At 35.5% G+C, this 25,194-nt stretch overlaps 1 protein-coding gene across 1 annotated transcript in view; it reads right to left on the bottom strand.

Annotated features, from left to right (window-relative positions):
* The window catches only part of LOC141550392 (phospholipid-transporting ATPase ABCA3-like), a 234,350-nt gene that overhangs the window by 160,757 nt on the left and 48,399 nt on the right, over positions 1–25,194 (bottom strand). The window contains 5 exon segments of the mRNA XM_074280992.1: positions 2,790–2,963; positions 5,414–5,531; positions 5,879–5,995; positions 11,640–11,899; positions 24,096–24,261. Of these exon segments, the coding sequence (XP_074137093.1) occupies positions 2,790–2,963; positions 5,414–5,531; positions 5,879–5,995; positions 11,640–11,899; positions 24,096–24,261 (835 nt within the window).

The following is a 25,194-nucleotide window of genomic DNA, read 5'->3' as shown; positions in this document are numbered from 1 at the left end:
AGGGCACAGAAAGTATGTCACTATGCCTTTCTTTCTTATTCTGCCAACAAACTGATTTATCTTCTCTAGACAATACTTCTGTTTCCCTCATTAGTCTGACCACTGCATTGGCAACATGAAATACCTTAATGTTCTTAACTTTTTTGCTTCTATAAGTTTCTTTGGCCTTTCTGTTGTTACAAGGAGTTTATCTGAATCCTTTTCTCTATCTTTTCCTGTTGTCTTAATTTGTGAACTGAGTGGACCCATTACTGGAATCCCAGATTACTAAGTAAAGTTGCCAGCAGTGCAACTCTTTTGTCCTCTGCTGAAATGCCTTTTTCCCCACTATGTTCCCAGCTTCACATTCTAGCTGACCATCTCCATGATAAGTATTGAGCCATTTCCCTTCTGGATTATTACACTTCTTGAAACCATGAGTTATCATACACAGATTTAGAACCATCATGTAATGACCGGTCAATCATCGAGGACAAATACACATGCCACATCACTTATACTTGGCCTTGGATCCAAATACGTTTCACATCCTATCTCATGGTCAGTCCTAGCTATCTCTTTGCCATCCACGTTTACTCCTTTAATTATCCTCATAAAGGTGCTCTGTAGTTCCACATCAGTATTTTCTTTGATTTTTCTCTTTGTTGTCACCAAAATGATCTTATTTCCCATCTGAATTTTCTTCTTACTATAGAGTGCTACCTCATCCCCCCTTTATTTTATCTCTCTTGAATAATGCATACTTTCTAAGAACTATACTATAGTCTTGAATCTTATTGCACCAAGTCTTTGTTATATCTATGAAGATAAGTTGGCTAGTTTAATTTATCTATTACCCATACTTTCAGTCTTTATACATAGTTACTTGAGAGCATGAAGTTTCCTTTCTTTCTGGATCTTTCTGATTGACTCTTCTCATAAATTACTGGTTGTTTCTTCTAATATTCTTCTATGTTACACTTGCTTTTTTTCCCCATAACTTGTCAGATCTCTATGGACTATCTTGACCACATATTCTCCCCTCTTATTAATTTAAGCTCACTTTGAATAGATTCATAAAATGCCAGGAAAATATAAACAAACCAGCACTTGCTAAGCTTATTCTGTCCTTAGCTGTTGTGCCACGGTTCTCTTTTATTGTCCTGACTCATTTTCCCTAATTCTCCTGCCTTAGTTTCCCTGTTTCCCTAAATTGTTCTGCCTCAGTTCCTTGAATTGTTCTGCTTCAATCTCCCAGTTGCAACCCCCCTTTTCTGCTCATTAGAACTGAGATAATTAGGGCTGTAGAGAATGAGATTCCAGATGTCCTATCTCAGAGACCTAATTGGTATCTCTAAGTCCCAGACTTCCTGGCTCAAGTTGGACAAGTCCTAAATCCTTGCAATTTGAAAGGATTTATAGTCCTACCCCCAGTTCTGTCAGAACTGGATTGAAGGTCTCAGCCTGGAGATTACCTCTCAATCGGAGTTTGGGCTCTTCCCCTGTCTCCCCACAGCCTTTATTTAGCTACCTGAGCTTAGATGTCATTGGGAACTCAAATCTGCAGCTGGATGCTTTGAGACATTAGCCCTGGGGCCAACATGCCCCCCAGCACAATCTCTCCCTCTCAAACAAAATATTAAAAACTCTCTATCTTGCCTAAGTTTCTGGGGCATTATATAGCAAAGAGCATATGGTTATTGTATTTTAATAATGATATCTCACATTTATGTAGGATTTTAAAGTTTAAAAAGTGCTTTCTTCATAAAAATCTTTAACTGTGGATGATATTTCTATCTCAAATTTTCAGATGAGGAAATTGAGGCACAGAGAGTTAAAAAGTGATTTTCCCAGAGTCAAATGACTAGTACCAGTAAAAAGCCAGGAAATGAAACAACTTCCTCATTCTAAGATCATGGTTCTTTCCACCATACTATACCCCCCTTTTAAAAAGACATAATTTTTAAAAATCTAAATCTAAGATAATAAGCTTTCAATCTACTGATTGGACCACCTATGGTTCCCCATAGAAGTAACATACTGAACAAAAATGTACTAACTAAAAGCAATTTCTTTAAATAAATAAATAAAAGAAAATTCTCTAAATAAATTATAGCACTGAAAATCCAGGAACTTGATCTTCTATGTAAGATGCAAGTTGTGAGGCAAGATATAAGTTCAATTATCATCATGATGATAAAATCGCAGGATGTCATTATCATGACAGTAATTGTGCCTAGGAATCAAAATAGCAAAGGGAGAATTGTAAAAGGATGCAATTCAATTTAAACATTTATCAAACATCTACAGCAGGGGTTCTCAAACTATGGCCCTCAGGCCAGATGCCACCTGCAGGATAATGGTAAATGGGTTGAGGGGCAGAGACAGGGTGTGAGTTTTTGTTTTTACTATAGTCTGGCCCTCCAAAAGTCTGAGAGACAGTGTACTGGCCCCTATTTAAAAAGTTTGAGGACCACTGATCTACAGTTTGAAAGACACTCAGCTATATTAGCAGTTAATTTTTGTCCAAAGATTTTGTCCAGATTTTGGTGATGTGGGGAACCTTAAATGAGGAAACTGTCTGCCAATGCAGGTTAGCAAATTATAGTCTGAGAGGGTGGCCTGGGGTACAGAGAATTTAAATAGCTTGCAAACCTATTAAGAGGCAGGACCTGGTCTACTAAATTTCAGATCTACTGGGCCACATTGCCTTTGGGGATATAAATGCAAAAACAAAGCAATCCTACTCTTGAAGCTCTCTAGCCATGCCTGGGGAGAGGGTAGGGTTGGTTATGAAGGAGAATGCTTACCTGTAATTTCTGAGGAAATTAGAATCTGAATACCCAAGAGTATTGCAACATTTGAAAAAAGACAGGAAAGTAGCTTCGTATGGAGACTCATCATTTTGTAGTAAGAACGAATGAAAGGATATGGGAGGTAGGTAATGAAGTAGAGGAAACCTCCTAAAGCAACAGCTGTATTGGCTAGAAATTAGGAGAGAAAAAATAGAAATCATTAAATAATATGTAATAACTTAAAGCACAGACCCCTTTTTCTGTCCCAATAAAGCAGTTGTATAACCAAAATGTTTATGTAGCCATCAAATCCTTCATTCATAAAAACTGAAGGAAACTTTTTCTGAGAATTGCTCTTCTAGACCAAAAGATTACAAACTTTCACAATTTAAACAAGGATAAATAATTATGTTCATGGAAGTTTTCTTTTGAATGCCTATTTTTGAATTAAAATCAGAACAGTAAGAGAAATTCTCAAAGTGCAACATTATGTAGAAAGAAATCTTAGATTCACAGAGCTGGCATTTACTGATAGCACTTTCTCCTTTCCTCTTCTTCACCTTGTTGGGGGCGGTAGCCCCTTGATATTCCTTGTTTGATTTCCAACTTCCTTTGGGACTTGGGCCTTTGATACAAGATCTGGTCAAACTAGTTTGGGCTATCTGAGCTGGCTGGGGTTTTACAGCCCCCATTCTAATCTGCTCAGATAGACCAAATGCCAGCAGGAAATTCTTTTTTGGGAAGAGACTTCTATCTGTCCCCAAAAGATAACAAGAGAATCCTTATCTTATTTACATCACTCTCTGGAACCTCCTTACATCACTGCATCTGAATGATTGTGCTCTTGTATAAAACAGAGTCCTCAAAAATCTATTCTTTGCAAAATGGGCCTTGTACCTTGCAGCCATTTTGCCCACCAGCTCTCCGGTCTTTCCATTCTAATCAATAAAGACTATGTTTCCATACACCATTAAGTAGCAAATTCATTTGCTGCTGACCCTGCCCTTGGTTACTTTGGGGAAGGAAGGAGAGAGAGAAAAGGAATTGACCCATCTCGGTTTAGACCTCAGTTTACTCCTCATCAACCTCATATGACCATATACCTCCTACCACTATCTCCTCTTTCATTCCTGCTGCACCAAAAAGCTAACCTTTCCACATAATAATCTTTCTTGTCATAAAAGCTAACTTTCCACATAAAAAAAGTAATCCTATTCTATTCTAACTTTTCCAACAGATGGCTCCATCACCCCTACTTTCTCACTTATCTTCCATCTCTCTCTGCCTCCCTACTGCCTGCAAACATTTAGACATAGTCTTAGAGCTTCTTTATAAATTTTTAAGTTTGTTAGCAGAGTTATATTGTAGCACTTTTTTCTATTTGAAATTGATATTAAAATATAATTAAACTGTTTTATATGTATAAATTTATTTTGTAAAATGTGAATACTATACAAAGTATTTCTAAAAATGTAAAGAATATGATCTCTGTTAAGTAGACTGGTAGTGATTTGGTGGGGGGAGCCCCGAAACTCTTAAAGCTCCTTGAAGAAGAGATTCTCCTTGAACCCTGCCTCTGAGACTTGCATCAGGGAACCAAGATAAAGTGGTTTATCTTAGTGGGACCAGTTGAAGTAATCTCATTTGGCTGGAGATCTAGATTTCTATTGAGCCCTATTGTTGGCTCAAAACCACTCCCATTAAGTGGTCTCATCTAGGCCTGGGAGCAGTGACAGCATTGAGGGAATCTCATTTGACTGAAACTTCTGTCTCAGATTTCCTATTAAAAAAAGCAAATTTAGGCTCAGTTCTTGCAGAGGATATAATATGCCATGCCAAGAAAACTCTCACACACTCTCTCTCTCTCTGACATAGCAGCAAACCTCTGCCCACTGAAATGATATTCTCTTTCAGCGTTACCTTCTCTTTATCTTCCTTACCCATTTCCCTAATAAGACTTTATATCTCTCTGTTGGGATTTCTCTACTAGAAACTTTACTTCTCTGTCAAACCTTGCCATTAAGGAATTCAGTCTTTCTAGTCATGTATAGCAAAGGCTGACTTCCCAAATGCTAATAATAAACTTCTTTTTATCAGTCTAGCTTTTCAAATTCGTAAATTGCTTTATGAAGGATCTCTGCACCACCAGAAGGGGGTTCCCACAAGTCCCTACCCTTCGTGGAATCCTAAGGGGATTTAGGGGATCCAAACTTCTTCATCTGGTTCCCTGAACCCCCAAAATGCCACTAACCTCATCATTTTACTCCCTGATCACCAGGAACCCTAATCTCATCAGTAGTTCATGACTTTATAGTCTGGACTTGTATATTTATACTGTATGTCTGACATATACTACTCTTATATACATCTAAAAAATTTCATTTAGAAGTTACTAGGAAATAGGAATCTAAATTACTTTATCTTTCCTCAAAAAATGTAGTTACTGTTGTATTTCTGAAAATGGTCTCTTTTTTCAACAAACTCTTCAAGGACATAATCACAATAATAACAAAAATCTCAATTTAACAAACATTTATTAAGTACTTATCTTGAGTTAAGGCAGTGGTAGATATAAAGATAAAAAAGGAAAATAGTCCCTGCCCTCTAGAAGCTTATATTTAACTGGCTTCTGGACTTACTTTTGTTGAAGAATGTGCTGATCATGAAGCTGAAGAATATGGAAACAATGGCAGAGCACATCAGAAAGAAAAACACCAACGATCCTTCACTGTGGATGATTATTGGTAGGTATGCAATCTACCATGAGACATTCAAAAGCCAATTTAATCATGTAAATGTGGTTTAGAAGAAGATCAAATGGTGGCAAGGAAATAGATTATTAAATATAGTAGTATCTCTAAAGCAATTAATAAGCTATTCATTAACTGACCTACAATAAAAGGGGATATTACTAAAGGCCCACATATATACCACCTGTCACTTTGATGCTATTTCATGTTGCTTCACTACAACTACAACTACAATGTTGCTTCATTTTCCGTTTAATAGTGTAACATCTCCCACTCAGCAATAAAGACTTCCACTATCTTCCTCAGTGAAATTTAAAAAAGCAACCACCACCACCACCAACACTAGACACTTGCCTTGACTTGCAATATCAGAGTCAGCACAATGATGATAAAAAGAAAAAACATGAAATATGTGAAGAAATAAGAACTCCAGAACAACAGTTTGCTCATTCCCATTATGCAGAGGTACTCCTGTTAAAAGCCAAAAAAGACAAAAGGTATATGTGACAAAGCTATTTTTAGTGCACAGACAGAAAACTATTTAATAATCATTATCAAAGAGTACATTAAATGTACTTTTTCTTTAATTCTTACATTAGCTTCTCAAAAAGTCTATGATGCTTGTTTTATGATGTCCAATTTTACCCCAATAAGTAAAAAATATTAAAACTTAAAATTTTTCGCCCTTCTTTTTCCTCCTCCTCCTTCTCCCATGGCCCAAAAAGATGGGGCTGAGGGGAGAGGGTCAGGAATTGGAAAATTCCCCAAAGGCTGATTTAGAATCCAACCCTAAGGGCGATAATATCATCAGCACTGCCCATTAATCCATTTAAAACTCCTGTGTCTTCATTTCAAAGGACTGGAGTAGGCTTTATGGCCCAAGGCAAAAAGGAATTGTGGGGTATTGAGTATAATCAGAAAAATTTTAAAAATACAGTTCAGTTAATTTCTAAGAAACCTTACAGGGATAAGACCTTGCAGTTAGAGAGAGTGGAGTTTTATACTTATAAAACCTCTAGGATCGCCTTTGGAGAATTGGAACTCCTCTTACCTCGTGGATTTTCCACTTCCACAGGTGGGCTTGATTTCCCAAACCCCTACAAGTACTTATAAAACAGTGTTTATGTTTAGAATGGTTTGGAAAATTGCTGTTTTAATCACTAGAATAAATAGACAGTGTGTGATCTTTGACCCAGGAGGAAAAGTAATATCAGATTTATTGATTTACATTCCTGAAGTACAATTCGGTATCAGAAACTCAAACTTTGATTTTTAGGCAAAAGAATTCAGGGATATAGCCGAGTGTTCTTTTTTCATTAACTGTATGAGTGGCAGACCAGTAAAAAGGTATCAGCTCTTTTAAGAACTTCGAGAGCCAGTGAGAAAGCACTCAGATAAATACACCCTACATGTCCATTTTCAGAGTGGACCTTCAAATCATTTACAATCAGGCTGTTAGAGTCTTATATTTGCAAATTGTGATAACTAAAGAGGAAGCTAGGGGCATGCAGAAGGCTACACAGCTTATCATTCTTTCACTCTCCTATACTCCCTATAGGACAAAACCCTTATGGTTTGAAATTTAATGTTTTAAGACCAATGGACATTATGGCTTCATTCCAATCTGGAGAAGCAGCTAGACATGTGATCAACCATTTTTCCATTGTAGAAATTTCATATGCATTTAAGACAGTTTATGGATTGGCTTACAAATATTTTGCCTTTAGGTGTTTTTGCTTGAATTTGACTTTGCTCATTCCATTGGCATTTCTTATAATCCTACTAGTAAAGTCATTACTGCACAGACTATATCCCCAAGATCTTCTCTTCTAAACAAGAGAAGGGAATTTTGGGATATGCACAAGATGTGGCAATACATATATGTGATTGCTTGCAATTTTTAAATTTTGATTTTACATTTTTTAAACACTTTTGATTTTACATCTTTAAAGTATTTTGATTTTACATTACTAAGTTATTTTGATTTTATATTTTTAAGTTATTTTGGTTTTACATTTTTAATCTATTTCGGTTTTACACTTTTAAATTATTTTGGTTTTACATTTTTAAATTCTTTGCATTTTACCTTAGCAATCCACTTCAGGCACACACAGAAAGTGCGGCTAAGTGACAGACTGACTAACTTTTGTCTGACTTTTGTTAATCTTTTTGACAACAACTTTGTTTCCACTGTGATGTGGAAAGGCCTGGATGGCATTTGGAAAGGCCCAAGATGGGCCACGGGTACATTCTTTCCTAGGTGCAGATCCAGCAGCAGAGACATTTGTAACCTGGGGATCCAAGAGAAGGACCAGCCAGATGTCAGCAGCCTTCCAGACGCTGATGGCAGCAATGTCCCTCCTGACCGTGACACCAGAGACATCAGACACAGTTCCAGTGTTGTAGCTGAAATGGACTGTTTTGGGTGATATGCAATATAAATAGCTGTAAATGGACAATGGGCCTGCTTGCTCCTCCCGTGGCTACTTGCCATATGGTAGCCTGGGGAGAGGCTTTGCCCTATGCTTTCTATTGAAGGACTATGATTTTAAATTAGTGGGTGAAAAATCAACACACCCACCTGCCATTGTTATTGAGACAATGTTACTGGACATGACTTTGCTTATGTGCACCTGTGAAACTAGAATTGCTCTAGGATTGTGAAAAGTACAATAGAGAATTGTGAGAAACTAGAATTGGTCTGGAATTGTGATAAATTTAACTAGAATTGTGACGACCTACCTCACTGATATTTAATTGCTAACTAGAATTGTGATGTTTTACCTTGTTGACTTCCCACCTCAGTGTTGACATCCTACCTCATTGACATCCAATCTCTTTGGCTTATTATCTTCTTGAGTATGACTTTAATGAATGGGTTGAACACTTGGGCCACTGTTGAGCCTGGTTCTCATTGTCATACTTCTGTTTACTAATCTGCTGCTTTGTACCTCCTTGGGCATAACACTCTGTCATCTCATGGATCAAGTGAACTATAGCTGGTGCTAAAAGTTTAGCTTGATGAGATGTGTGGTTCCCGCAAAACAAGAGAAGGGAATTGTAAGGGCCCTTTAAATGGGCGGCGCCACAGTGCAATGGGAGATTTGAGTAGCCCAGAAGTATTCTCTGTGAATATAGGACTGCCCTGTGGGTGGGATCTTGGCCACATTGAGATAACTTCGTAATGGGTGACAACTTTCTCGCTGATTGGCTGTGTGTGTGACCTCACAGGCCCTTTATAAGCCCACTGCAGACTGTAGTCGCTCTTTTTAACCTGGTGCGCTTTAACCTGGCTCCCTAACCTGGGGTAGCTGAACCAAGCTGATGGGTAGCCGAGAGGTAAGGAGTTTGGTAGAGAACACGTGGGTCTTCAGACCAGGTGTTTACTAGGGAACCAACAAGTCAGGGCATCAAGTCAGGGCATTATGTAAGTAGGTATAATAAAGGCTTTTAAGATTACACGTGGCTGTTCTTGAGTGAGCTACCAGTTACTAAGCTATAGATTCAAGAGATTGTGGCCAGAGACCTTTGAAGTCCTCAAAGGAGGCGAGCTGGGTAGAGTTGACACTGCAAAGGTCAGTGGTCAAAGGTACTCTGTTGGGCTTAGGACAGACTAGTAATTGTAACTGCCAGGAGGGCATGTTGCATATATGCACACATAGAGAGAAAGAGAGAGAGAGGGAGTTTTTGAAGTTTTAGATATTACATATTCATTTTGGCCTACTCATATAAATTAGGATGCTCAAGTTTCTGTTCCTAAACTTTAAGGTTAATGCTTTGGAGTAAGTCAGGTAAGTGAACAGGAATTATGTAACTAATTTTTAAAGCAAATTTTTGCCTAGAAGCTTATTTAATTCTTTGTGGGACAAGAGGAGATGCCCTAAAACACCAATAATCACAGACCTATAGCTTGAAAATATCTTAAATCAACTTGATACAGGAATGAGTTCAGAGTTCCAAAATGTAAAGTCATTACATAATAGGGATTTAACTCAGGTATTAAGAAGCATTTAGAAGCATAAAAGAACAAAATGGCCACATAGGAAATATTGAAAATAGATGAAAAATTGGTTTGAGTGCTACCTGGGAGACAAGATTTTCAAAGAAGAGAGTCGACTTGAGGTGGATGATATAATAATGAACTATTGGAAAGCATTTAGTTTCTTCTGTTTCTTATTCCAATGAAAGTAATCTTTAGATTGGGAAAGAAGTAGGGGGGGCAGCTAGGTGGAGCAGTGGATAGAGAGCACCAGCCTCAGAAGGACCTGAGTTCAAATCTGACCTCAGACAGACATTTCCTAGCTATGTGACCCTGGGCAAGTCACTTAACCCCAATAGAAGAAGAAGAAGAAGAAGAAGAAGAAGAAGAAGAAGAAGAAGAAGAAGAAGAAGAAGAAGAAGAAGAAGAAGAAGAAGAAGAAGAAGAAGAAGAAGAAGAAGAAGAAGAAGAAGAAGAAGAAGAAGAAGAAGAAGAAGAAGAAGAAGAAGAAGAAGAAGAAGAAGAAGAAGAAGAAGAAGAAGAAGAAGAAGAAGAAGAAGAAGAAAAGAGAATAGAAGTATTATAAGACTAGCAAAAGTCAAATTCTGTCTTATTAAAAAAAAAAAAAAAAAAAGAAAGAAATATGTAGTAGTAGGCCTGTGATGCCTGCCAAAGTTATGAACACATTATTAAAAAAAGAAACATTGACCACTAAAAACTAGCACAGCTCTTTCAAGAATGGGTCAGTCTTGGCTAACCTCATTTCTTTTTTGGACAGAATAATTAAAAGTAAACCAGGAAATACAATAGATATAATTAGATTTAAGCGTCATATAAATATTACATATCTGTTCTATTTTTAGTAATTCTGTTAAAAAGCAATTAGGAGATTTGAAAGGTATTAACTACTCTTGATGAAATTATGGTTTTTTGGTTTGTTTGTTTTTTTCTCATCTCTTAAGGATATCCTTGTGGTTGAGATGTAGAGATACAGGTTGGATGGTAGTAGATTTAAATAGATTTGTAATGCAATGATCAGATCTAAAGAGAAGTCATTTTAATGAGTCAGTGTCATCCTAGAAGAAAGTCACCAGCTGAATATGGGTCTATCTTTGTCCCCAAATGATTCGACATTTTTAGCAGTGACTTAAAGGAATGACAATATAGATGACATGACTTCAAATCTCCAGGTAATACAAAGACAACTAATACTGTTGTGACAAAATCAAGAAAAGTTCCTCTTAAGTCTAGAATAATAGCTGAATCAAACAAATTTTGTAGGGATAATTATGATATTCTATAATTGGATTCAACATAATCAACTGCAAAAAGTGAAGAACAGAGGATATGGCTTTTCCTATGAAAAGGAACTCAAGTTTTGGGGAGTTTTTTTTGCAGATAGCAACTAAAAAAATATAAATTAATAGTAAGACGTAGCAACTAAAAAGCTGATATTATGCAAGTCTGCATTAAAAAAGGCAAAGTATCCAGAGTGAAATAGGTCTAGTGCACTTTATATTGAGTCCACATTTAGACTATTGTATTCAGTTCTAGATAACATTTTAGTAAAGACATACAAAATTAGAAGCATGATCAAAAAAAATGTAGCCAGGATGACAAAAGAACAACAACAACAAAAAAAAATGCTGGAAAAGGATGAATTGAGGGAACTGGTAACACTTAATCTGGATAAGAGAAGACTTAAGGAGGACATGATGGTCTTTAAGTATATGAAGGGCTGTCATACAGAAAACTGATTAAATTTGTTCTAATTGACTCCAGAAAACACAAGTAGAAGCAATGAGAGGAAGTTTCAGGGGCAGATGTTATTTTGATTACAACTTTCCAAATTTTCATAAAATTATATAACACAATAATATATAATATATATAAATATAAAAATATAAAATATATATATCACAAAATTAGATAGTAATATGTTTCCACTCACTGTAGCTCCTTGATCACAGAGTATATGACTATCTATTGGAGATGTTTGTACAAAGGATTCTTGCCTCATGTATACATTAGATTAGATGGCCTCTTAAGTCCCATGCAAATCTCATATTCTATTTCCAACACTCCATAGTATTTCTACATATTAGTAATTTTAATTCAAATACAAGTAGTATTTACCTTCAACATATTCTCCTTTTCCAACATGACAAAACGGATTATATTGAGTATGATCACGGAGAAAACTAATATAATTGTTAAGGGAAGAAAAAAGATGAAAATATCATAGAAATTATCAGCAGAAGAAATTGGGAATGGAAACCTCCTTATAAAAACAGAGGTGTTATTAAACAAGTCTCTTGAAGCATTTTTTGCATGGTATCGCATTATAGCTTTATCAATAGCATGCTGTATTGTCAGGAACCCTTCAGCAAAATATCCTAAATAAGGAAAGAGAATAAATATTAACAAAACCTTGATCTATGTGATGTTTTAAATCTTACAAACTCTTCACATACTTTATCTCATTATAATGTTTATAAAAACCTTGTGAAGTGTTCCCTGTTTTATAAATAATGAAACAGTTTCAGAGAGATTAAACGAGATGTCCCACAATAAGACAATTCCTTTCTGATGCTGAATTTGGCATTTTCACTATAATAAAGATGTGCAGCACAAAAGGTTGAAAAGCATCTCACCCAATGGTATTTTTCATTCAGAGAGCATAAAAGAACTGAAATATAAAAGTTATTTCCCATGCCACAATTCTTATAGTATTTAAGATAGCACAGAAAAGAATTTTAGAGGATATTTTCAATCCCCTGATTTTATAAAAGTGAGATTAAGTGATTTTCTCAAGGAATCAAGATAGAGAGGTAAAATTTGAACCTGAGTTCTCTGACATCAAAAATCAGTCACTTCTATTTTCTTTCTAAAATATAAAACATTTAAAATCTTTCATAAGCTGGTTGCAGCCCAACATTCTGGCCCAAGTATACATTATGGTCTCTTCACAAATCCTATGGCCCAGCCAAACTGGACTTTTTGTTGTTCCTCACAACACTCTTTCAGAGACTACATCTTTCTGAGATTATGTATTCCATTCCCCATGAATGAATGAAAAAATGAATAAGCCTTTTTTAGGGGGTTCCTAAGTGAAAAGCAATGTTTAAACCTTGGAAACAGAAAAAAATCATTGAGTCCCTCTTCTCTAGAGTTCAAATTCCAAAAGCGAGAGATAGTACATAAAGGTTATTTCATTGATGTCAGATTGAAAAATCCAGTGTTCCTTAGGATGTAATAGCAAGGAAGATGGTAATACATTTTCTTTGGTGCAATTTCTTCTTTTATTCTGAACTTTTTTTTTTTCAGTTAAGGGAAATTAGTTTAATCTCCTATCTCTTCATCCCAAAATGTAAAAAAGAACAACAAAACCCTTCTAATAAACTTTTATAGCACATCTGTAACTGTGTGTGTATGTGTATATTTGTAAATACTGGTCTTATCCAAAAATCTGGGTCATACTCTTTTAAAATTTTTTTATTTATTTTAGTACACATTTGTTTATGAATAATGTTGGGAGTGAAAAATCAGAACAAAAAGGAAAAACCATGGGAGAGATAAAAAAACAAACAACAACAACAACAACAACAACAAAACACAGAAAAAAGAAGTGAACATAGCATGTGCTGATTTACATTTAGTCTTAGTTGTTTTTCTGAATGCAGATTTTCTGTCCAAAGTCTATGGGAACTGTCTTAATCACTGAACTGCTGAGAAGAACTAAGTCTTTCATAGATGATTATCATTATTGTATTCAATGTATTTTTGGTTCTGCTTGTTTCACTCAGCATTAGCTCATATAAATTTTTCCAGGCCTTTCTATAATCAGGTTGTTTGTCACTTTTTATAAAACAAAAATTTTCCATTACCTTAATATACCATAACTTATTCAGTCATTTTCCAACTGATGGGAATCTACTCATTTTCCAATTCTTTACCACCACAAAAAGAGCAGCTACAAACATTTTCACACATGTGGGTCCTTTTCCCTCCTTTATGATTTCCCTGGGACACAGACCCAGCACTGCTAGGTCAAAGAGTATGCATAACTTTATAACCCTTTGGACATAATTAGAGATTACTCTCCAGAATGGTTGGATCATTTCACAATTCTACCAATAATGCATCAGTGTTGCAGTTTCTCCACATCACCGCCAACATTTATCATTATCTTTTCCAGTCAATCCTAGTCAATCTGAGAGGTATGAGGTGGTACCTCAGGGTTGTTTTAATTTGCATTTCTCTACTCAATAGTGATTTAGAGCATTTTTACATATGACTAGTGATAGCTTTAATTTCTTTGTCTGAAAATTGTTCATATCTTCTGGCTATTTATCAACTGGGAAAAGATTTGTATTTTTATACATTTTGATATAGTTCTTTATATATTTTAGAAATGAGAACTTTATCAGAAATACTGGCTATAAAGATTGTTTCCTAGCTTTGTACTTCTCTTTTAATCCTGTTTCTATTGGTTTTATTTGTGTAACACCTTTTAAATTTAATGTAATCAAAACGGTCCATTTTACCTTTCATTTTGTTCTATAGTTCTTGGTCATAAATTCCTTCCTTCTCCAAAGGTCTGATAAGTAAATTATCTCTTACTCTCTTAATTTGTTTATGATATCATCCTTTATGCCAAAATCATGCACTTATTTTGACCGTATTTTGGTATAGGATGTGAGATGCAGGTCTATGCCAAGTCTCTGACATTATTTTCTAGTTTTCCTAGCAATTTTTGTCAAATATTGAGTTCTTATTCCAGAAGCTGGAGTTTGGAATTTATCAAATACTACTTTGCTATAGGTCTTGATTATTGTGTCACATATTTAATCTATTTCACTGATCCACTACTCTTATTTCTTTTTCTTTTCTTTTTCTTTTCTTTTTTTTTTTTTTTTTTTTTTGCTGAGGCATTTAGGGTAAAGTGACTTGCCCAGGGTCACATAGCCAGGAAGTGTTAAGTGTCTGAGGCCAGATTTGAGCTCAGGTCCTCCTGATTTCAGGGCTGGTGCTCTATCCATTACACCAACTTAGCTGCCCCTTAACACTCTATATTTCTTAGTCAGTACCAAATCGTTTTGATGACTGCTACTTTATAATATAATTTTAGGTTTGGTAGTGCTAAGCCATCATCCTTTGCTTTTTTTTTTTAATTAATTCCCTTGATATTCTTGATCTTTTGTTCTTCCAGATGAATTTTATTATTTTTTTCTAGTTCTATAATTTTTCAGCATTGACCCCTGCAAAACCTTCTGTTCCAACTTTTCCCCTCCTTCCCTCCTACCCCCTACGCTAGATGGAGGTAGACCAACACATGCTAAATAAGTTAAAGTATATGTTAAATGCAATATATGCCTTCATATTTATACAGTTATCTTGCTGCACAAGAAAATCAGACTTTGAAATAAGGTAAAATTAACCTGAGAAGGAAATTAAAAATGCAAGTGGATTAAAAACAGAGAGATTGGAAATGCTATATAGTGGTTCACACTCATTTCCCAGAGTTCTTTCGCTGGGTGTACCTGGTTCTATTCATTATTGAACAAATGGAACTTGGCTCATTTCATTGTTGAAGAGAGCCACGTCCATCAGAAGTGATCATGATATAATATTGTTGTTGAAGTATATTATAAGATCCTGGTCCTGTTCATTTCACTCAGCATCAATCCAGGCCTTTTTGAAATCTTCCTGCTGGTCATTTCTTACTGAACAATAACATTCCATAACATTCATATACCACAATTTATTCAACCATTCTCCAATTGATGGGCATCCATTCAATTTCCAGTTTCTAGCCATTATAAAAAGGGTTGCCACAAACATTTTTGCACATACAAGTCCCTTTCCCTTCTTGCACATACAGGTCCCTTTCCCTTCTTTTTGGGACATAAACTCAATAGTGAAATGTTAAATGAAAAGGGTATGCAGAGTTTAATAACTTTTTGAGCATAATTCCAAATTGTTCTCCAGAATGGCTGGATATATTCACAATTCCATAAACAATGTATCAGTGTCCCAGTTTTCCCACATCCCCTCCAACATTCAGCATTACCTTTTCCTGTCATCCTAACCAATCTGAGAGGTGTGTAGTTGTATCTCAGAGTTATCTTAATTTGCATTTCTCTGATTAATAATGACTTGAAACATTTTTTATATAGCTAGAAATAGTTTCAATTTCTTCATCTGAAAATTGTCTGTTCATTTCCTTTGACCATTTATCAATTGGAGAATGGCTTGATTTCTTTTTTTTTTAATTTTTTAAATTAATTTTATAATTATAACATTTTTGACAATATATATATGCATAGGTAATTTTTTACATTATCTCTTGTACTCCTTTCTGTTCTGAATTTTCCCCTCCTTTCCTCCACCCCCTCCCCTAAATGGCAGACTTTCCCATACATATTAAAATATGTTATAGTATAACCTAGATACAATATATATGTGCAGACCCGAATTTTGTTGTTATTGTTATTGTTGCAAAGGAATAATTGGATTCGGAAGGTAAAAATAACCTGGGGAGAAAAAAAAAATGCTAACAGTTTACACTCATTTCCCAGTGTTCCTTCTCTGGGTGTAGCTGATTCTGTCCATCATTGGTTTTTTCATAGAACCAATTTTTAGTTTTATTTATAAATCCAATAGATTTTTTTTACTTTCAATTTTGTTCATCTCTCCTTATATTTTTAGAATTTCAAGTTTAGCATTTGATTGAGGGGTTTTAATTATGGGGGGGTTAATTAAATAGAAACTTTTTCTAGCTTTCCATGTTCATCATAGTCTGAGTATAAGTATTTGTGCCCACTGTAGCACAGCATCTTATGATCTCCTCTAAAAGAGCATCTTTGTATAGTCCCCATATAATTCTCTTGCAAACCTTATTGGCATTTTCCATAGCCAGATGTCTGGTCATTATTTCTGTAGCTGTATTTTCTCCAATGATTCTTATGACAGCATTTTGCAGACATCCCACAAAATCCGCAAAAGTTTCATTGGGACTTTGCTCTATTTTTGTGAAAGCTTCCCCTCTATCTTTCTGTCTGGGGAGGGAACCCCAAGCTTTTATTGCAGCCTTAGAAATTTGCTCATACACTGTTATGGGATAATCAATCTGTTCTGAATTCTCTCCATACTGACCTTCACCAGCTAGTTGGTCAAAAGTTATTTGTGTGTTAACTCCTGTTTGCCTATTGTGTCTGACTTAAATCCTACATAATTCATGATAACTCTGAAAGCCACAACAAGTTTTGTCCAGGTTCTGAACATGTCCTTGCTATGGATTTCCAGTCACTTGAGGTTAGGATTTCATAAGATAAATTATCTAGTAACATCTTAACATAAGATGATGTAGCCTCTTAAAGAGTGCAACCTTTTTTCAAATCCTTAATTTTATCCAAATCAAAAGATTGTATCTTCTCCTTTTTTGACCTGAAATTGCAAGTTGCAAAGCCCAATTCATTGACTTTTTCTTTCTCTATTTTATTCAAGTAAGCCTCTAAAGATATAAACTTGCCCTCTATTACCACTTTGGCTGCATCCCACAAATTTTGGTATGTTGTCTTATTGTTGTCATTCTCTTGGGTGAAATTATTAATTGTGTCTAAAATTTGCTGTTTCACCCATTCATTCTTTAGGATGAGATTATATAGTTTCCAATTACTTTTTAGTCTATTAATCCCTAGCTTTTTATTGAATGCAGTTTTTAATGAATTGTGATCTGAAAAGAATGCATTTATTTCTGCCTTTCTGCATTTAATTTTTAGGTCTTGATGTCCTAATATATAGTCAATTTTTTGTATAGGTTCCATTAACTGCTGAGAAGAAAGTGTACTCCTTTCTGTCTCCATTCAGTTTTCTCCAAATATCTATCATACCTAACTTTTCTAATATTCTATTTACCTCTTTAACTTCTTTCTTATTTGTTTTGTGGTTTGATTTATCTAATTTTGAGAGTTCAAGGTTGAGATCTCACACTATTATAGTTTTACTGTCTATTTCTTCTTGCAACTCTCTTAACTTCTCCTTTAGGAAGTTAAGATGCTACACCACTAGGTACATATATGTTTAGTATTGATACTGCTTCATTGTCTATCTTTAACACGATATAGTTTCCTTCCTTATCTTTTTTAATTAGATTAATTTTTGCTTTTGCTTGATCTGAGATCAGGATGGCTATCCCTGCTTTTTTTACTTCACCTGAAGCATAATAAATTCTGCTCCAGCCCTTTACCTTTACTATGTATGTATCACCCTGCTTTAAATGTGTTTTATGTAAACAACATATTGTAGGATTCTGGCTTTTGATCCAGTCTGCTATCTACCTCCCGCTTTATGGGAGAGTTTATCCCATTCACATTTATGGTTAAAACTACTAATTCTATATTTCCTGCCATCTTATTATCCCCAGATTATGCTTTTCTTTTTTTTTTTCCTCCTTACCCCTCTCCCCAGTATAAGCTTATGGGCACCACTTGCCTCATGCAGGACTCCCTCTTTAGAATCCCTCCCACCCCCTTTGAGTCCCTTCCCCTTTCTTATACCTTTCTCTTATTACTCTTTTCCTTTTCCCTTTTCCTCTCCCACTTTTTAATGAGATGAGAGAAATTTCTCTGTAAACCAAATATGTCTAATATTTTCTCTTTGAGCCAAATCTGATGAGAGTAAGATTCACACAATGTTCCTCCCCTTCCCTAAATTCCCTCAGATATGATAGGTTTCCTTTGCCTCTTCATGGGATGAAGTTTCCCTCTTTTTATCTCCCCTTTTCTCTTTTTCTGATACTATCTCCTTTCCACTTCTACTTTCTTTTTTTTTTTTATTATAACAGTAAAATTAAATTATATACATGCTCTTTATGTATGCCCATAACAGAAATACAGTTTTCAAGAGTTCTTTTAATCTTTTATGCTTCTCTTAAGTCCTATATTTGGAGGTTAAAATTTTTTGTTTTCATTAGGAATAAATGGAATTCACCTGGTTCATTGAATGTCCATCTTCTTCCCTGGAAGAAAATGCTGTGCTTAGCTGGGTAATTTATTCTTGGCTGCATTCCAAGTCTTTTGCCTTTTGGAATATCAGATTCCAGACCCTTTGATCTTTTAATGTGGAAGCATCTAGATCCTGAGTGATCCTTATTGTGGCTCCTCAGTATTTGACTTGGTTTTTTTTTTGGCTGCTTGTAATATTTTTTCCTTAGTCTGATAGTTCTGAAATTTAGCCACAATATTTCTTGGAATTTTTATTTTAGGGTTTCTTTCAAAAGGTGTTTGATGAATTCTTTCAATGCCTATTTTACCTTCTGATTCTATTACATCTGGCCAGTTCTCTTTGATGATTTTCTGTAAAATAGCTCTTACTTTCATCATAATCCTCAGATTTTCTCTCCTAGAGCTATTTTTCCAGGTGTGTTGTTTTTCCAAGTAGATATTTAACATTTTTTTCGATTTTTTCGGGTTTTTTTGGTTTTACTTGACTGATTCTTGATGTCTCAACAAATCATTCATTTCTATTTGTTCAGTTTTGATTTTTAATGAGTTATTTTCTTCATTAGCTTTTTTGTACTTCTTTTTGTATATGTCCAATTGAATTTTTAAATGAGTTGTTTTGCTCTATGAAATTTTTTTCCATTTCACTAAATTTTTTTTACTGAGTTATTTTCTTTTTCAAATTCCAAATCCTACTTTCCTGGGAGTTCTTTATCTTTCCCAATTCATAAATTTTGTTTCCCTGGGAATTTTTTACCTTTTCCAATTCACATTTCAGGAAGTGTTTTTTTTTTCCACTTTATCAAATTTTTCTTTTAGTGAGTTATATTCCTTTTCTGTACTCTCTTGCAGAGCTTCTCTTTCTTTCCCCATTTTTGTTCTAGCTCTCTTTTAAGATCTTTTATAATTTCTTCTAGAAGAGCCTTGTGTGATGGGGACCAGGTTATAGCCTGCTATGGGGTTTTGTCTGAAATCTCTTCAGGATTGGAAACCTGCTCTCTTTCCATATAGAAGCTATCAATAGAGTTTGCTTGGCTTTTTTACTCATTTTTTTTTAAACTCTTAGGGTCTGCCTTCAGGGCCGGGAGGTTATCAGCTTCCTCTACAGAACAGGGATAGATCGATGGACAGTAGCTGTCCTGCAAACGGGGCTGCAAAGAGCGACTGAACTATGGAAGTGCCCTGTGAAGAGTCCTGCAGCAGAAGTGTCACTGCCCTGGGAATCGTAGGCACGTTGTGTGGAAGTGTGGCTGCTCTGGACAGAGTCCCCCTGGTGTGCAGAAATATGACTGCTGTGGGAAAAAGCCCTGTGCTGCAGAATGCGGCTGCACAGTTGTGGTCCATGCTGAGTCACTCCCAGTGCTGGGTGGATGTGGCTAGGTTCTGTTAGATTCTGGCATTTTTTGGAATACACTCTATTTTTAGCATTTGTGTAACTTCTCTGCTGATCTACTGCTTTGCAACCATAGCAGAGCAGCCAACCCATGGTAGAGTCCTCCCGCAAATTCTCCACCCACAGAGACCGTCCTCACCCTGGTACACTCAGTGTGTTCTGCCTCCCTGCCTGCGCTGGCCTCCTCTCTCCCTATCAGGACAAACCTTTTCTGGCAATCTTCCAGATTATCTTCAACTTGTAATTTGTTGTATTCTCAATATTTGTAGATTTTACCAGTCAAGTACTATTTCAGAGGCTGAATTTGGTAATTAGTAGTGAGGGTAGAAGGGTAGAAGGGTAGCTTAGAATGATGCATGTGTCCTCTCTGCCATCTTGGCTCTGCCCCTGTCTATAATTATTTTAAATGGAATTTCTCTTTCTGTCTTTTGCTGATGGGTTTTGTTAGTAATATACAGAAATGTCAAAACTCCTATAACTAAACTCTAAAGCCTCCAAGGAAAATAAGAATTGGGCTCAGGGTATGAAAGAGATCAAAAAGGATTTTGAAAAATCACATAATTAATATTATTGTTCTGTAAGAAATGACCAACAGGATGATTTCAGAAAGGCCTGGAGAGACTTACATGAACTGATGCTGAAGGAAATGAGCAGGACCAGGAGATCATTATATACTTCAACAACAATACTATAAGATTATCAATTCTGATAGATGTGGCTCTCTTCAACAATGAAATGAACCAAATCAGTTCTAATTGTTCAGTAATGAAGAGAACCAGCTATACCCAGCAAAAGAACTATGGGAAATGAGGATGGACCACAATATAGCATTTCTAATCCTTCTGTTATTGTCTGTTTGCATTTTTGTTTTCCTTCTCAAATTATTTTTACCTTATTCCTAAATCCTATTTTTCTTGTATAGCAAGATAATTGTATAAATATGTATACATATATTGCATTTAACATATACTTTTAACATATTTAACATGTACTGGTCTACCTTCCATCTAAGGAAGGGGGAGGGGGAAGGGAGGGAAAAGTTAGAACAGAAGGTTTTGCAAGGGTCAATGTTGAAAAACTACCCATACATATGTCTTGTAAATAAAAAGCTATAATAATAATCTTTTAAAAAGTACACTAGAAAAAAAAAATCACATAAGTAAAGCAGAAGAAAAAATGGGTAGAGAATTTAAGAGTGATGCAAAAGGAAATATAAAAAGCTAACAAGGAGAAGAATGGCTTAAAAAGCAAAATTGACCAAATGGGAAAGGAAGTACAAAAGCTCATGGAGGAAAATAATTCCTTAAAAATAAGAATTGAACAAATGGAAACTAATTACTTTATGAGAAATAAAAAAACAATAAAACAAAATGGAAAGGATAAAAAAACAGAAAACAATGTGAAGTATCCCACTGTAAAAACAACTGACCTGGAAAATAGATCTAAGAGAGATTATTTTAAAATTATTAGTCTACCTGAAAACCATAATCAAAAAATAGACTAGACATCAAGTTTTAAGAAATTATCGAGGAAAACTGTCTCAATATTCTAAAACCAGAGGGTAAAATAGAAATTTTAAAAGTCTACTAATCATCCCTAAAAGAGATCCCAAGATGAAAACTGCCAGGAATATTATAATTCCAGAACTCCCAGATTAAGGAGAAAATATTGCAAGCATGCAGAAAGAAACATTTCAAGAGGAGGATTCTAGGAAAACAGCAGAGTAGGTTGGTAAATTTCAAGCTCTCCAGATTTTCCCCACAAATAGAACAAATTTGCACCTCAGGACAAACACAAACTGGTGAAAAACCAGGAAGCCAGTAAAACTATTAAAGACCAAGAAATAACAAAACAGATAATAAAGAAGGAAAAAATTTAAAAACATACTTTTTTTTCTTCCCTTTTAACCTTTTTATGCTTCTTCTGTATTTGATTTTCTATTTGGCTCTGGTCTTTTCACATATGGAGCAAAACAGAAACCTCCTGGTATAACCCAAGATTTAAAGTAAGACTCAGGCTGGGGATTAACCAGTATGTAGTGCAAACACCTCTGGGCTAGATCTGCAAAAATACCAAGTGGGGACCCCTGGGGCTAGTTGAATTTGGATGGAGCCTCAGCAAGAACCACAGAAACTTTCAACTTCTGAACTGAGAACATTAACTGATTAGGAATGCCAGAGCCAGTTGTGCAGAGACAGCTCTGAGTGAGAAGGAACTAGCATATCTAGTGAGTGTAGAAGCAATGGGGTAAGGATGTTGCTGGCTGTGGACATTTGCAGGAGGAAAGAAGCATTTGATTTAAGATTCCATATCAGAGGGGAGAGGTGAAGTAAAGTCAGAGGCACCATCCCTCCACCCCAGGATTAAGAGATGCTTACACTAATACTTCTTATTAAAAAAACACAAAAACAAAAACAAAAAAATGAAGCACCAAAGAAGAACCCAATCATAGAAACTTACTCTTGGAACACACACACATACACACACACACACACACACACACACACACACACACACACACACACACATATATATCTCATGAAGAGTATAACATTCTCTAAAATCTATAAAAAAAACAAAACAAAACTAAACTAAACTAAAAAGAAATTAAAAAGCTAGGTGGCACAGTGAATAGAAGTCAGAAGGACCTGAGTTCAAATGTGACCTCAGATACTTAACAGTTACTAGCTGTGTGACCCTGGCAAATTACTTAATCCCCATAGGTAGATAGGTGGGTGTGTGGAAGGAAGGAAGGAAGGAAGGAAGGAAGGAAGGAAGGAAGGAAGGAAGGAAGGAAGGAAGGAAGGAAGGAAGGAAGGAAGGAAGGAAGGAAGGAAGGAAAGAAAGAAGGAAGGGAGGAAGGGAAGAAGGAAGGAAGAAGTCAGGGAAAGAGGAGGAAGCAAAGGGTGAGAAAAGAAGACAAGGGAGGGATCCATGGGTGAGGGAAGATTATGTAATACAAGGCAAGTTAAAGAGCAGAATTAAATGAAAAATTTAGCAGGGCTAGGAAAGGCATGTGTGTACGTGTATGTGTGTGGGGGGGGGCAGGAAGGTGTGTGTCTGTGTCTGTGTGTATATGTATATGTGTGTATATGTATATATCTATATTTATATTTAAGCAAGATATATTTATTCATACATATATAGATATATACATATACACACATATACATCCTTGCTTTAGGCTATACAAAGATAAAACTTTTCAATAAGGCTAAAATTCTAGATAAGCCCACCTTAAAGCCTAAGACAAATAAAAGTGAGCTATTTTTCCTTAGTTGTATAGTTGTGTGTGTGTGCGTGCCCACATGCACATGGGTTTGGGGGACATAATTTCTTGAAGGTGTCTCCTCCCAGGTTATGTGTATTTTTAAAGTTATACTAGCCTGCTTATGACTGAGACAACACCTCTAATTCTCTACAACATAACATGAATAGGACATTAAATTAATTCATTTAAAAATTAATTTGGCTCAAAACAATTCAATAATCCAATTAATTTGCCCCAGGTCACAGAGCAAGTTAGTAGCAAAGCTAATACTGGATCCCACATATCATTCTGGGGATGTAAGTAAAGCTTTGCATCTGAGGCCACAGAGGCTGATAATTTCCCATGACTGTTAATTGTGTGCAGGGTTTCTTTGGGACTATGAAGTCATATGAGCCATTATTAGTGGAATCTACACCTTATAATAATTTTCTTGATACTAAACTCATTGCTCTTTCCACCACCCATTACTGCCTCCAAAAAATGAAGCAAATCCAAGCCAAAATTTTTAAGTACTATATTATGTTGCTACTGAAATTATTAGGGAGATAAGTTAGCTCAACCTCTAAAAGTCTTAATCAGGAAAAAAAATTGCAAAAATGAAAGAATAAAAAAACACTAACCAAACACCTTCCTAAAATAGTCTTTCCCAAATAATTTTTACTTAACTAGTTGTACTCTTTTGATTCTGATCTACCTCTAGTTGTGCAATAGAGAAGATTTTCATTTAACTTCCTTCCATATACTAGATTTTTAAAGGGGCTAGATTCTTTTGAACTATAACCAATAACATAAAATTAAATCATTTAATCCAAAATGATAAAATAGAAATAAAGATTTCACCACTCACTGAAAATATCCCAAGGACACAAAATGCTGGTAAGCAACTGAGTTAGTAACAAAATAATATTTAAACTCATTCTTACCAGGTTCTCCTCCATCATCAAAATCAGGATTTCTGGGTCCTACCGCAGGAAAAACTGGAAAGAGAAGATCTGTGTGCCAAACTGCTAACTCATCGTGAACCACAGTATTCTTCCAAAAGTACCAGATATTTCTTGAACTGTGACTGAAACGTAGAGAGTAGCTAACCTATAAAGAATAACCAAAAACTATATCTGTAATAATATGTAAACTAGGGAAGAAATTATTTTAATACTATTTTTCCAATTATATAGAAAGACTATTTTAAATATTCGTTTTTATACAACTTAAGAAATTCAACTATTTTCCTTCCATCCTTGCCTTCTCCCCTCTTTAAAACAGTAAACAATTTGATCAAGGTTGTATATGTGCAACCATGTTAAAAAATATTTCCATGTTAGTGAAGTTGTGAAAGAAACAATACATACATACACATACACAATTCTTTTTTTTTTTTTTTTTTTTTTTTTTTTGAGGCTGGGGTTAAGTGAGTTGCCCAGGGTCACACAGCTAGGAAGTGTTAAGTGTCTGAGACCAGATTTGAACTCAGGTCCTCCTGAATTCAGGGCCACTGCGCCATCTAGCTGCCTCCCCCTCACACAATTAAAGTGAAAACTTTAATTGAAGTGAAATGCTTCAATCTGCATTCAGACTCCATCAGTTCTTTCACTAAATGTAGAAAGCATTTTTCATGATAAGATTGTTTTTGCATCACTGTATTGCTAACTCAATCATAATTGATTATCAAACAATGTTGTTGTTTATTATTGTATACAGTGTTCTCCTGGTTCTACTAGCTTCACTTTGCATCACCTTGTTGGGGGCGGTAGCCCCTTGATATTCCTTGTTTGATCTCCAACTTCCTTTGGGACTTGGACCTTTGATACAAGATCTGGTCAAACTAGTTTGGGCTATCTGAGCTGGCTGGGGTTTTACAGCCCCCATTCTAATCTGCTCAGATAGACCAAATGCCATCAGGAAATTCCTTTTTGGGAAGAGACATCTATCTGTCCCCAAAAGATAACAAGAGAATCCTTATCTTATTTACATCACTCTCTGGAATCTCCTTACATCACTGCAACTGAATGATTGTGCTCTTGT

The sequence above is a fragment of the Sminthopsis crassicaudata genome, chromosome 1, assembly GCF_048593235.1.
Source record: "Sminthopsis crassicaudata isolate SCR6 chromosome 1, ASM4859323v1, whole genome shotgun sequence".
Lineage (NCBI taxonomy): Eukaryota > Metazoa > Chordata > Mammalia > Dasyuromorphia > Dasyuridae > Sminthopsis > Sminthopsis crassicaudata.
Note: the sequence above shows the minus strand (reverse complement) of the source record. Positions and strands in the feature narration are given on the sequence as shown.